Here is a 14,970-nt window from a genome sequence, read left to right as displayed (position 1 = left end):
TTTGCTCGCCTGGCACATACTGGATTTCGAAGGAAAACTTGGAAAACTCCTGCGCCCAGCGAATCTGTCTCTGGTTGAGCACCCGTGCTGTCCGCCAATATTCCAAGTTCTTATGATCTGTACAGACCTGGATCTTGCGCTGCGCCCCTATCAAAAAATGGCGCCACCGACGAAAGGCGGTGTAAATTGCTAGCAGTTCTCGGTCGTACACGGTGTAGTTTTGTTCCGACTTGCTCAGCTTCCTCGAGAAAAAGGCACACGGTTTCCATTCTTGCTTGTTCAGTCCTGGCTGCAACAGAACCGCCCCAATAGCTCTGTCTGACGCGTCCGTCTCCAACCGCAGTGGTTTCTCCAAATCCACATGTAGTAATTGTTCTTCCGACGCGAACGCCTTCTTCAATCTTTCAAAGGATCACTGAGCTTCCTCCGTCCACACAAACTTCTTTTTACTACTGAGACAGTCCGTGATTGGGGCTGTCAAGTGTGCAAAGTTCTTGATGAACTTCCTGTAGAAACTGCCAAAACCTAGGAACCTCTGCACATCCTTTCGTGTCTTAAGGGTTTTCCACTCCAATACGGCTTGCACCTTGCTTGGGTCCATAGCTAAGCCTTTGTCAGATAACTTGTACCCCAGGAACTCCACCTCTCGGGCATGAAACTGACACTTCTCTAGCTTGACCCACAACTGGTGTTTCTGCAGTCGTAGCACTTCCCTGACATCTCTCACATGTTGCTCCTCATTTTCTGAATATATCAAGACGTCGTCCAGGAATGCTACACAGTTCTTGTAAAGCAGAGACCCCAACACGTGGTGCATGAACGCTTGAAAACAGGCGGAGCCTGACTGTAATCCGAAAGGCATAACGAGATATTCAAAGGCCCCCAGGGGTGTGAACATGGTGGTCTTCCATTCATCTCCCTCTCTCATTCGGATTAAGTTGTAAGCCCCCCTAAGGTCTAGCTTGGTGAAAATCTTTCCCTTCCTCACTTTCGTCAGAATGTCGTCAATTCTGGGCATAGGGAAAGTCACAGGTTCTGACAACAATTTTACCCTTCTGAAGTCCACTACAAGTCTCGGTTTATCAGTGCCCTTTTTGTCCACAAAAAATACTGGACTACCCCCCACTGCCTTTGACTCTCTTATGAACCCTCTCCTTAGGTTCTTGTCGATAAAGTCCCGTAACTCCTTCATCTCCCTGTCTGACATGGCATACAGCTTACCCACCGGCAGCTGCGCCCCAGGGAGCAAATTGATCTGGCAATCGAACGCCCTGTGGGGTGGCAGTCTATCTGCCTCCTTCTCACTAAAAACCTCCTTCAGATCAGCATATTGGGGTGGCACCTGCCCTTGACCCTCCACTGCAGTGCTAGCCACTCTGGCTATGCTCATCCTTGGCGTTTCCCCGCCTAAGCAGTGCTGCAGGCAGTAGTCAGACCCAAAGCTGACGGTCCTCTGATGCCACGCCACCACCGGATCATGTTGCGCTAGCCAGCTCATCCCTAATATTATTGGAGGACCCGCTAATGAGGCAACGTGGAAGGCAATTGTCTCTGAGTGCCTAGACACTCTCATTCTCATCGGTGGGGTCTGGTGTGTAACTCCCCCCCCAATCAGTTCCCTCCCATCAATGGTGGTGACTTGCAGAGGTGCATCCAAAGGTAGCAGGTGAAGCTGATGCTCTAAGGCAAAGTCCCTGCTAAAAAAGTTGCATGAGCTTCCTGAGTCCAGCATACCCTGAACCTTCACTGGGTGCCCATTTGGGAGTTCTAGTACCACCTCAATAGCAATTGCGGCTCTTGGAGAATCTGGTTTGGGCACATTCATTGGTTGTTGGCTCGGCTGCTGTGCCCGCTGATTGGCAGCCAAGCGTTCCCGTTTCCCTGCTCCGGAGTCTGGGGTTCCTCCCCCTCGCCTCCCACGGCCCCCACCATTCCTTGCCAGGCCTTTCTTTGTGGGCAGACTCTGGCAAAATGTCCTGGCCGTTGGCAAAGGAAACATTTCTTGGTCGTTTTTACATCCTTTCCCTCCTTTTTGCGACTCTCGCTGGAGTTTGAAACTTCCTGGGGGTGCGCATCGCCTATTTCCATTGGCTCCGCCGGCGGGGAAGGCTGCCTAGGTATTCTAGGAATGCGGTAGTCATGACAACGCTGCTCTCTCCCTTCCCGCCTCTCTTGAGCCCGCGCTTCCTGTCTTACGCCAATCACAAGGACTGCCTTGGTCAGCTGATCCATAGACTCTGGGCGGGGTGCGCGCGAAAGCTCATCTTTGACCGTTGGTGACAACCCCTCCTCAAATAGCATTTGTATTGGCTCCGAGTCCAGCTGCCACCCCAGGCGATGAACTATCATGGCAAAACGTGACCAATAGTCTCTAACTGACCCTTCTCCCTGCTTACAGTTCAGCAGTTCCCGTTTGGTCACACTCTGTTGCACATCGCTACTGAACATCGCGTCCATCGCCTGAAGGAATTTCGGTAGATCCTCCATGGCATCATTCTGCGTCGCCATAAGCGGTCGAATCCACTCTCTCACCCCGTCCTGCAAGTGCCCCACAATATAAGCAACTTTGGCTGCATCATTTTCAAAATCGTTTTGCTGCAGCTTCAAGGCATATTCTATTTCTGTTCTAAACGCCCCATACGCTTGAGGCTTTCCCCCAAACTTGTGCACCAGTCCCGGTACCTTCCTTGCTATGGGGGTGGGTTTCCCCTGAGCATCCTGAGACCGTCGTTCGTCCAGCCTCGCCGTCACGATGGCTATGTGCTCTTCCAGATTGCGGTTTCTCTCCTCCAGCGATTGGCCTCCAGCCACCCCTCTCGTGGCTCCGACTTCTCCGGTCTTACTCATGATGCCCCCCTTTCTGCTTGTTGCACACGAGCAACTTTCAGTGACAGACAGATTGCTATAATGGGTGGGAGTTACTCGTGCGTAATCCTGCTCCGTTTGAGCATTAGATTGCCTGGTTAAACCCTCCGGACTGCACAGCCCATCTCAGCGTGGCTGCCCTTAGTCACTCGTAGAATCTGTCTGTGGGTGTTTCTTAAAGCGTTGCCAACATAAGAGTTGTTTGACGCCCAATCGTCTCCGCCTCTCACTGCGCGGGAGTCTCCTGCGCAGGGTGGGCGTGGGCAGCGGGGTGCTTGGGCTCTCCTCGCTAACTTCCAACGAAGAGTCCTGAAGCCCCTGCACCTCCCTGTCCCGTTGCTCTCCTGGATCCCTGGTGTTACACTCATTCTCTTCCCCTTCTTCCCAGCTAAGTCTCCCCCTAGCGCTGGGACCTTCTCCTGCAGAATCAGAGACCCTCTCCTTCTCCCGTGCCTCTGATGGCAGTTCCCTGACACATGTATACTTCTCCTTTGTGATTTCCCCTTTCTTCCATTTCCTATACATGGCCTTTTTAACTCTCAGCTCATCTGTCAGCCCCTTATGCAGCTACATCAATTTCCTTAGATGCCTCTCAGTTTGACTTTTGGGCCTTCATTATTTCTCCACTAAAGATGTGGGAGTGGGGTTTGTAACTGCCACAGCCTGGGATGAAAGTGTTAAATGACGCACACACACAACTGTTTGTTTGTTTCAAACCTGATGTGGTTGTTAAAGTTGGGTTTTGTGTCACGTCTAGCTTAGCCCCAATGAAAGGAGTGGACTTTAGAAACAACCCTGGCTAAGCTATGCAAGCTTTTTCTCCCTTGACCAACTGACTAACTGTGATCTTACACTTCCGGTGCAGCTGGAGAAAAGTGTTCGTCGACTGCGAGAGAAATTTTATGGGAAGGTGAGCATCAAAACGGCTACGGTGCTGATGAGGCAGTTCTGCAACAATCATGAGCTCGCTTGTAGTCGCATCATTCTCTGCAAAAATGGGCTGGAAGGTGAGTTAGCCATTCGTGCTGGTCAGAAGCACTGCATTGTATGGGAGAAGGGGATGCCTGCAGGGCCATAAGAGGCATCTCCATATTGCAGCTGGGGAGGCAGAGAGTGCTTAGAACCATAGAACCATAGAGTTGGAAGGGAACCCAAGGGTCATCTAGTCCAGTCCTTGACAATGCAGGAATTTCAACAAAGGCATCCATGACCAAACTGGGGGAAATTACAGTCAAATATAACTAGAAAGGGCTAGTTAATGAATGAAAGGGTTAAGATCATAGAACTGTGTTCCTAGACTCAGTTAGGTCACGCCCCTCACCCAGAAGCGTGGAAATTAAGTTTCTTCCTGGCTTCATTCTCTTTCACCGTGTGAACTCACCGAGATAGGACATGGCTGAACTTGCTCACTACAAGCTCAGACTGCGTGCCCAGAGCTATTTCACTATATTTTGTAAACCCAATATTTTCTACCTGTGTACTTCTTGCTGTGGCATGGAATAGTACATGAACATGACCTTTGGATTTTTGTAAGTAAAGCCTTTAAACTTGCTAATGGTGTGCTCTGTTCATTGCAAGATATGAGGGGAAGTGCTGCAAGCAGCTAGAACAGGATATTAAAAAGGTCTAACAGCCTATATTCCTCACACTTCACTGTGCTGCATGATTCAGTGTTTTTAAATTCTGCTGAGGGCTCTGTCCTGCTGGAGAGTGTGTGTAACTGTGCTTTGGATCTAGGGATCCAGCCAAGTCCTTTATTAATTACCCCACACGGATGATCTATATCTACTTTTGCCCCCATATACCCAGCCACACACCCAACTTCTGCTCCCATCATCCATGACGCCTGGGATTGATGGGAGTTGGAGTCCAACAACATCTGGACGGATCTCCTATACCCTGGGCTGCAGGCTGCAGTGTTAAAGTACTAGGTTAGGCAAGGTTTTGTGTAACTACAAAAAGCACAAGTTGATGCCTCCCTGAACAGGTTGCCCAGCCTACTACTACTAGGACATTCCTTCCATGCAAGACCCATATAAAATAGTAGAATTATAGAGCTGGAAGGGACAACAAGGGTCATCTAGTCCAACTCTCTGCAAAGCAGGAATCTCAAAGTATTCATGACAGAAGGTTGTCCAACCTCTGCTTAAAAACTTCTAATGAAGGAGAGTCTACCACCTTCCAAAGGAGTCTTCAGCGGGCACCCGACATTCAGCAGGGAGGCAGGGGCTGTCTGGCCTCAACTGGAAAGAAGTTCCATAAAATTGGGTCTTCAGTACTAAACGCACAGCCCCAGGTGGATCTGAGCCATGGGGGACCAGTAACCGTGACTCCCTCAAAAACCTCAGTGGCTGGACAGCAATATAAGGGATTAGGCCTCCTGGATCTGAGGTGTTAGTGGCCCTGTAAATTAAGACCAGAACCTTGAACCTCACCTGAGCCACTATAAACTTTTGAGCACCTGAGTTAAGTGCTGGCAATAATCTGTCCCCATCCACCTTTTGCAACAGCTAGAGCAGGCCTTTTTTTACTAGAAAAAGAGGCGCCAGAACTTGTTTTTAGGGGAGCACCCACCCAAAGTTGTTGCTGAGCTTTTTTGGTGCTTTCTGCACCATCAACACCGCAAAATAAACCCGCCTCTGATGCACAGCCGTGAGCCGCACAACCCCAAGGAAGGGGCGCAACACTAAAGCCCTGAGCTGGAGTCTCCAGGCCAGACCCACACAGAGTGCATTGCAGCAGTTGATTAGAACAAAGGGTACAAGTCAATGTAAACTGACGTGTGTTTTATACAGCTCCCTCTCCTCTGGTCACAGAATGCTTTCAATTCCTAGTGTCAGCACATTTACCTTTCACAGTTTCAGACCTCCTTCCTAACAGCAACTCACATTCAGCCTGCTCTAACTTTGTGGTGTTGCTGTTTTTTAGATACGGACCCAGAAGATGGAGAGAGCCTCGATGATGATCCTGTGGCTTTGGTAATTCTCTGTCTGTTTATCTTAGGCAGAGGTGAAAAGCTGGGAAAAAGTAGATGAAGAGTAAGGAGTCAGAAGCTACTTTTAAGGGGCAATTATAGATACTGAAATGTTAAACAAATGAAGCTCTTATTAACCCAACAGCTGTGCTATCCTAATTTAATAACTCCACTCGCCAGCTAAAGCAGCTGAGGGTAGCCAATGGGTCTTCCCATCGGTGAGTTAGGGACGAGACCAACAGTGGGCTCCACAGTTAAGAAGGCAGTTTGCGTGTGCTGTAGAGGGAAGTGAGGAGCAGGTGGGAAACGTCAACCTGGGAATGTAACCCATCTAAGAGAAGCAGAACACTGCTTCTAAGCCTCTGCTGCCTTGTGGTTATACTCACTTGTAAGTAAGTAAACTTCAGGAGTAAACCCCGAGGAAACATCCATACCCGCTGCCTTGCGGAACATCACTGGGAGAAGAAAAGGCTAAGGAGTAAACCCAACACAAATCTGCAATGGAATCCCTAAGACTGTTGGGTGGCATTTTGTACGCCTCCTTCTGGCAACTCCTGCAGTCAAGCTGGTGCCAAATGTATTGCTCTGTTTTCATTTGAACCACATCAGCGAGGCCGAGAGGGGGTTCTTGTCATCTGGGCAGCCCAGGGCCTCTGTACATACTGCCCTGGCTTGCACCCTGGAGAGGTCAAAAGTGCTCCTAACTCAGCAAAAAAATGTAGGAAGCAGCAGTTACGAGTTATCGGTCTCCACAACCACAGCAGGTGCAGTACTTCTCTGGCGGCTTGACTTCACCCTTGGAGGAAAGATGCCTTCTTGAGACAGACAAACGCCAACAAAGTGGGTCCAATTATCCATGGTCCAGTTATGACCTAAATAAATAAGTCTGCAGATAAATACTAATTACGCAAGATCATAAAACATTTCTAAGTCTTTAAGGTGAGGTTTGACTGAGATTTTGAACACTCACTTAGGAATGCTGAAATTAAAGTGAATTTCAGACAGTCACTGTGCAGTACTTTGAATAGTTGTCAGCAGCACAAAATTCCAAGAAACCAGGAAGTGCTGGTGCAAAACATTTCAACTACATTTTCCTATTCTGCTGTTTGTATTAAATATTGTCACCTGTCCCAGACACTAATCAAATTGGAAAAATGAGATAATAAAATGAACCATGGATGGGGGGGGGGGAGGGAAGTTGATGATAACAGAGACAGACTATAAATCTTACTAAACAAATAACCCAAATACAGTGATCTCTCATACTCTAAGCATAATTCCCAAAACTCACCTACTGAGCCCCTCCAAGAGAATATAATATCAAAGGGGGCAAACTCACCTCCCTCAGCATCTTGGCTGCCTTTTTAATGCCATTTCCTTAATTCTGTTTTGGCCTCCAAAACTGGGCCTGGTGATTTCTGCCTGGAGATGCAGAAATAAAAAAAATAATTACTTATCATTTTCATTTCTTAACAAATTTAAACTAAACCATTTTAAGTCCATTTACAAAGTGTTATCATCAACTTCCCTCCCCCCCCCCCATCCATGGTTCATTTTATTATCTCATTTTTCCAATTTGATATCAAAATATTCCTTAATGCTGGATTTATTCTAATACTGTTAATGTTTTAATATGTTTACAATAGTTTTTTCAAATATTCTACATATCTTTTCCAATCTTCTTTGTATTTTTTAATCCTTATCTATGCATCAGATTAGCCATTTCTAGATAGATAATTTATTACGGTCAAAGACCAGCTCACATAACATAACACAATAAAAACAGCGTTCATAAAGATAAAATATACAATCGGAGCAGATTGCAGCAGTAGCTCATGAGTTAAAATTGAGATATATACATACACCCGTACAACTGAGATTTGGGCTACCATAAAAAATTGACCCTGAGGTGCCCTAAAGGGCGACTTCAGCATTTCCCTAGTAAGTTATTTTATTCTAGAGGATGATCTGTGCCTACAAATCTGGGCGCAGAATCTGGCTACCAACCAGGTCGTCTTGTGATCTTTGCCTAAGAGGAGAGAATTAAGTTTAGACTTGTCTGAAAGATCGGTGAGCCTCTTCAGCAAAGGATCAATGGTGTCTCTACGAATCTCAACATAAAAAGGACATCTAAAAAATATGTTTGGGGCTTCCAATTTCCCCTAATGGGCAGGCGCAAAGTCGCTCCCCCCATTTAAAGCTGTATCCTGCTTCAAACAGTCATGGCTTGCCCAAAAGAATCCCGGGAAGTGCCATTTGTTCCGGGTGCTGAGAGTTGTTCAGAAGCCCCTCTTCCCCTCCCAGAGCTGCAGTCCCAGAGTTCCTGGGAAGAGGGGCTGCCTGTTAAACCAGCCTGGAAATTGTAGCTTGGTGAGGAGAATAAGGGCTGTCTATGTGTATGATTCTGCTTGAAGTGTGTAGTGCAGATGGGGCACAGAGCAGGACCTCTCCTCTCACTGGGGGGCTCAGGTCCCCACCAGTAAGGAAGAGCCTCCCATCTGGTTCCTAGGAAACATTGCTGGCTCCTATGTTTTCACAGAATCATAAATGTGGAGAAAAACTCAAAGGTCATCTAGTCCGACCTGCTAATGCAGGAAAGTCACCGACTGTAGCAACAGATTTGAGGCACCACTAATTATATGTTTGTGTTTATCATTTTTCTCACCATGAACACCTCCCTCGTTCTCTTAGAATGGCAATGCCGCCCACCTGAGAGGTCCCAGAATGGAGTTTCAGCAAGTTCCAGTTGAAAAAAGCCCTGCCTGGGAAAATGATGGATCATATAGTTACTGTGTCAAGAATTCTGAGCGTTTGTTATTTAAGAATTAACTGCACTTTCAGTCTTCCTGATCAATAGTCTTTTGTCACTTTCAGAAGTGTGTATGTCACCTAGATATGTATTGTGCTTCTTATTTCATGGGTCTCGTTCTTCCTGCTGTCTGGTAGCCACTTTCAACACTTTTCTTCTTGTTGTAGAGAGTGGTGGATAAACTGGAACAAGAAGAGGAGCAGAAGAAACAGGTGATTTGGGAAGGAGGAGGGTATTGTGTAGGGCAAAGCCTCACTGGTAGATCTTAACTGACTTGGCAAACCCTTTTGGAACTGCTTTTTGACAGGTGATGGGAATAGTAAGAATACTCTCAGAATACTTCTGGGGTGTGTGCAGTTCAGGTAAATTAGGGTCTCCCACTAGAGAGACCATTAAAACTTTCTTTTTCTGAGCTGCTTGTGTAACATGACTAAGACAAGCCAGCCAGGTTAGTTGCCGCTGATGCTAGTAAGAACAAGAAGCAGAAAGATCTAAACGGGTAGGCATAATCCTACCAACGAACCAAATGGGAAATGTGCAGGAGAACCTTCCAGAGGATGGCACCCAAAGAGGGAAAAGACACCATTTGGATTTTTCACAGGCACCATCATATCTTGAGCCATCCTTTTGTGTAACAATGATACCAGCAGCTCAATCTCACATTTGTCTGCCAGCCACTAGTCTTGTCCCTGAATTCCTAACTGCATTAATAAAATATCAAAACAGAAAGCAGTGAAGGTCTTATTCCATATTCTATTCACTTCCAATAGCTGGGGCGAGACACACAATTGAGTTGCACCCTGATCTTAGGTGGTTCATTCCAATGTCATGTCTTTCTTTTACTTACATCTTCTTTAATTCTTTTAAAAAGAAAAGAACGCCAGGAGAGGACCAGGTGCAAAGCAGGAATAAACTCTTAAAAATTCAGTGGATGTCACTTGCTTAGGTTTGTATGTGTGCATATGCAGATTATGTTGTCTGTATGCATGTGTGCAAAATATGTTGTGTGCACAAGTGCTGTGTTTTTAAATCTGGTCCTAATTTTGTAGGATGACCAGAGAAAAACCTCAAGAGTTATAAACAGCATGTAGCATTTGAGAAGGATATGCTCAGTGAATGTTTTTGTGTTCAAACAATGTGTACTAGGTTATATTGATTTAATAATGTTGTGCATCATAGTTTATTTCTTTCCTTGCAGAAACGAAATGACAAGAGTGATGAGAAAATAAAGGTGAGAATAGGTCCAGGGCTGGACTGTTGTGGTCACTGGGACAGAACCATTGGGGGTGGAATAAGGAAAATAAGGGAAAGATCAGAGAAAGAGAAAGAGAATCCACCATACTGATGTGCCGTTAAGTCATAATTAAAACTTTATTACATTGGTACGGAGCGTTAAAGCAATCAACAGCTGCCATCATTTCTGACCATTGGTCATGCTGGCTGGGACTCATGAGAATTGGAGTCTGTTACAGAGAATTGGGAAGGTTAATGTTAAATTGTTAGAAAATGCTCAAAATGTTGGCATTCCAAGACCTCAGTCCTTCCTATGTTCTTGCATTCCTTAATGAGCAACCAAGGTTGACCTTTGTAGTTAAGAAAACAAGGTCCACATGCGTTGGGCAGGTGACATTTTGGGACATCCCCATGGTCAGCATGGCAGCCATGAAGTCCTGAGCCACCCGAGAGCCAGTCACGTTGGCATGGATGTTGAAGTCCCCCAAAACCAGCAGTCTGGGAGTCCACAACCCTGCCTCCAAAACCAGCTCTGTCAGCTCAGGCAGGGAGACTGCTGGGCAGCGAGGAGGGTGGTAAACCAGCAGAATGGCAGGAAGAGTGGTGGCAGCCAGTGGCCCAGGAAGGGGACTTTGAACCAGATTCAGAGTGGTGGGGCAGAGAGTGAAGGCGAAGGGGAGAGGCAGACGCAGAGAGAGAAGGAGCAGGGGCTGTGTCTCCTGCTCTGCAATACAGTATTGATTCGGCTCCTTCCCCTCCCCCATTCTCTGCGCAGGAATGAAGTCGAGAAAAGGCTGGAACAATTAAGAAAAGTTGAGTCACAGTGAAAAAATGCAAGGAGGGAGGTATAAATAAAGGGAAGAAAGGGGCAGGAACTTTAGCTTCTGCAACTGACTTGCTTAACTGTTGGATGTACTGTGTGCTGTTTCCTTGGTTATTGAGCAATAAAGTTAATTCCTGCCAAGCCATGCCTGTTTCTGCTACAGTGTTGAACCACAGACGGGAGGGCTGCCTGACACAGAATCTCTAATCTGTCCTGATTGCCCAGTGCCAGGAGCACACACTCTAGATCCTCCCACAACTGGACGGAAAGCCTGGAGAGATGGAGTCTCTACAGACCACAGCAACTCCTCCTCCCCAGCCCTCAGGTCTGCCCTGTTGTTCACTGAGTACCCAGGTGGGCACAGCTGGGTAAGACCAACTCCACCCTGCTCAGCCACCCAGGTGTTCGTGGTACAGACCAAATCAGCCTCCATGTCCATCATCAGATCATGGATGAGGGAGGTCTTACTCAGAGCCAAACCAAAATTCAACAACAGCAGCTGCAGACCCAAGGGCTGGCTGATAGGACAACTGAAATTCCCCGGACTGAAGCAGGGGCTGGCACACGGCACAGTCACTAACTGCTTGTACTGTGTGCCCCTTACCTGGTCTGCCCCACCTCCCACACCATACGTTCCCCTACCCAGAACCGCTGTGGTTGACACCCTGCTCTCCCCACTTATTTTCCTCCCAAACACATCTCCTCTTCCTCAATAAAAACAACACCCCCCCAAATTAAAAACAGCTAAAACAAAACATTTAAACCAATTGTAGCTGTTAGCCCTGCCTCTGCTTTGCAGCTGGTGCTACAGCCAGGAGATGCTAATGGGCTGCAGGTGCAGAGGCCACCAGATTGCGGCTGCTCTCAGCTGATGCAAGGCTAGCCAGGAGGGAAGGGGAAGCTGTTGGTGGTGAGAGCACGGAAGTCTCTCTTCCTCTCCTGTTCACCTTCTTGCCACAACCCTTGGTTCTTGGACTTTCCTTTTGCCCCAAGCTTTCTAGACACAGGTCCACACTTTAAAGTTCCGTGTTTGAGTGTTTTCCTTGCAAAAACCTGCCCTTTAATGCTGAATCAGAACAAATGGCAATTCGGGTTTTCTGCAGATTGCAGTTTGCTCAATTCAGTGGTAAATAGCGAGTTTTTGTGAGAAAGTGTTGCCGGGGTGGGGGGTGGGGAACGCATTTGCTCACAGTGCATTACAGCCTGGACATGTGCCTAGAAACATGTCACAAAAGGAAGTCTGGATCAGCCCCTTGTTTCTCCCTCAGTGTTGGTCAACATACACCCAGCCCCATCCACTAGGAACAGGGCCACAGTAGCTTTCTTCTTCATCGTCGTCTTCTGACCAGTTGCTCAAGTTGGACAGGGGTGAGGGAAGCAGGGTTGCCCTTGGCCATGAAGGAATTTCCTGGCCCTTGGAGGACCACCCAGGAGATCACATTCATACGCTTCGTGTTTATTCTTCCCCAGGAGGTTGCTCAGCAGCTGAAGTGCTTGCCTCTGACGCAGAAGAACCTGCGCATGTTTGACAATGCCGAAAAGAACCGCATCCCGCCTGAAGACCGTCAGTTTTCCTGCCAGCCCTGTGACAGTATGTGGTGGCGTCGAGTCCCAAAGAGAAAACAGGTGTGTGTGCATGCATGACCATGTGTCGTGGATCATCTGCCTTAAAGGGTCAAACTGATGGCCACGTACAACCACTGAGGTAGCTCAAGTAAAAGGGAGATGGGTGTTTTCTCAGGATATTAACCCTTCTTTACCCTCGCTTCTCCCATTCCTCCCTCTTTTGTCTCCCCATCTTTGCCTAAATTTAAAAGGAAAAATAACAGTATGTGTGAAAATTCTTTGGCCCACAGGCAAAATGCATCTCCCAGCTTCCTCTCCTTATTCTGTCCCTGCACAGCAGTTAGGCTTGAAAAAGGGCTTCCAGTGGTGCTAATGAAGGGTTTTTCAGCCTAATTGCTGGGGTGTGTGTGTGTATATGTGTGTCACACACTGGTTAACCCTCCCCTTCCAATGTGCTGACTTCTGATGACAACCCCCCCAGTAATTGGGGTTGGAAAAATTAAAGAAGTTCCATTGGCTCCTTATTCCTATGCCAGAGAGAATCTATTTTCAGAGGTGTTGCAACTGAGATAATCACCTTCCCCCAAAATTGTCACTTATGTGGTGAGTAGACTTCAAAAAGGGAGGGAAGACCAAGGAGACATGATGGCAAGAGACCTGGGTTAAAACTGGGTCTTCCACCAAATCCATATACAGCATGGATAGTGTCTCTATAGAGGTGTTTTTTGAGGGAGGGGAGTGAAAGTGGAGCATGGACAAAGAGTGGGGGGCTGAACTCTATGTGTTTTCTTCTACTTTTCACTCCAAGACCACTGCTCCCAGCCACCACCACTCCCCGCAACCAGAAATAAAGCAGCTGCAATCAAGGGTGCAACAGTATTGGGGCCACATCTCATATGGGTAGCTTGCTCTATAGAGGACTTCAGCAGGACTTGAACGGAGTCTGCTGCCATTTCATTTTGTGGTTCATTGCTGGAGTTTGGGTGCCTTTTTAGCTTCTCATTTGATGCCCTCCACAGGTGTCCCGTTGTCACCTGTGTGGGAACAAGTATGACCCAGTGCCTGAAGACAAAATGTGGGGTACAGCAGAATTCACTTGCCCCTCGTGTGGACGCACCTTCAGGTAAGCAGCACAGACTGAATGACTCAAGAGTGTAGGACAGAGGGGGACTTCAGTATCTACATTGGTCTTCCATTGTTCCAGAGGGCAGGACTGGAACCAATAGTTTCATGTTAGAATTTAGACTATAAACATTAGGATTATTTTCTTGATTGTACCAGCTGTTGGACATTGAAACATCAGGCTGTCTCAGAAGGTGGTGGGCTCACCTTCCCTAGAGGATTTTAAGCAGAGGCTGGATGGCCACCTGTTATGAATGGCATAGCAGTGGAATTCCTGCATTAGCAGGGGGACATGGACTGCGTACACACTATACCTTTAAAGCGCATTCAAAGCCCTTCCTTTCCCTCAAAGAATTCTGGGCACTGTGATTTCCTAAGGGTTGCTAGGAATTGTAACTGAGGGAGGTAAACTACAGTGGCCAGAATTTGAGGGAAAGGAAGTGCTTTGGGCTTTAAAGATATAGTTTGCACGCAGCCACTGTCTCAGGAGTAAGATCCATTGAACACAGTGTGACTCTTCTGCATGTGTAAGCATAAGACTGGGCTCTAGGATTGGGACCGGCTGGTGAAGAGTGGGTAATAAATTTAATAAGTAATAATAAATAGCTTTTACCACAGTCAGCAATCTTGTTTGGCATATAACTAAGGATATTGAGACAAGTCATCTTGTTATTCTAATTGACCTTCCTTTCTTTAATTGATCTCTCACTTATTGGTCAGAAAAGATTGGCTGATATTTTTTCAGAGGGTAAACCTCCTGGTCCCTTCAAAATCTACCATTCTATGATTCTAATCTGGGTTTAACAAAAAATATTAGTATGCCTTGAGGGCTGGGAATCTTCAGAGCCTGGAAATACCTCTTTCAGCTAAAGGGAGCAAACAAAACAGTTTGCCAGTTGAAAAGGCTATGAGTTTCTTTTCTGAGTTAGCTAGAAACAGGCGTAGCCTTTTGTGGCATGGGGTGCGCAGTTTGTCCTGTGGGATTCTGCTGTCTGTTTTTAGGAGGGTGCTTCTTCCAAATAGTTGGTATTATTTGTTCTGGTGTTGCTTCACCCAAAGGAAATTAAATGTGATAGTGCTGTACCCTAGAATGCTTGGCACTGGGAGAAGTGGGGTTTCTGATGTGCAGTATTGATATTTTGAGCTAGGTTGATTCCTTATTTCTTGGTATAATTTTCTGCACAGTATAATGGTCTTCCTGAGAGCTCCACGAAATAAAATGGCAAAAAATTAGTTAAAAAACGAGGTATATCAGAACATGACAGAAAATAAGTAAATGTATCAATAAATAAAGGCACTCCCTCCATCTCTTGACTGCAGTGGTTCGGCCCAGATGGGGACCCCGTCTCCCTGCTACAGTTGCCACAGCCCTGTTCTCCCGAGTTTTATCATCCCACCTCGCAAGAAGCTGGGACCAAGAAGCAGACAGCAGCATTCGTGTTTTGCAGAGGATTGCTACAACCGAAGAGGTGGGGCTGAATTTGCAATGAATAGGCATTGTGCCATGGGGTGTCCCTTCCCTGCTAGGGGGCCACCATGTGTTGTTGACTTGCCATGCCAAGTGGCATCTGGTCCCAG

At 46.9% G+C, this 14,970-nt stretch overlaps 1 protein-coding gene across 4 annotated transcripts in view; it reads left to right on the top strand.

Moving 5' to 3' along the window:
- SHFL (shiftless antiviral inhibitor of ribosomal frameshifting) overlaps positions 1-14,970 on the top strand; it is a 42,271-nt gene that overhangs the window by 23,992 nt on the left and 3,309 nt on the right. For 3 of the 4 annotated variants that reach the window (XR_014003586.1, XR_014003588.1, XM_081177456.1), the window contains 7 exons: positions 3,731-3,872; positions 5,794-5,843; positions 8,816-8,860; positions 9,847-9,879; positions 12,175-12,330; positions 13,290-13,393; positions 14,713-14,861. Coding sequence is in view for 1 of the 4 variants with exons in the window: in XM_081177456.1 (XP_081033582.1) it covers positions 3,731-3,872; positions 5,794-5,843; positions 8,816-8,860; positions 9,847-9,879; positions 12,175-12,330; positions 13,290-13,393; positions 14,713-14,861 (679 nt within the window). In the remaining 3 variants the exon portion in view is untranslated. The remainder of the gene's footprint in view (positions 1-3,730; positions 3,873-5,793; positions 5,844-8,815; positions 8,861-9,846; positions 9,880-12,174; positions 12,331-13,289; positions 13,394-14,712; positions 14,862-14,970) is intronic. The other variant, XR_014003587.1, reaches the window with a different exon arrangement.

Source organism: Podarcis bocagei, assembly GCF_964188305.1.
Source record: "Podarcis bocagei genome assembly, chromosome: 17".
Classification (NCBI taxonomy): domain Eukaryota; kingdom Metazoa; phylum Chordata; class Lepidosauria; order Squamata; family Lacertidae; genus Podarcis; species Podarcis bocagei.
Note: the sequence above shows the minus strand (reverse complement) of the source record. Positions and strands in the feature narration are given on the sequence as shown.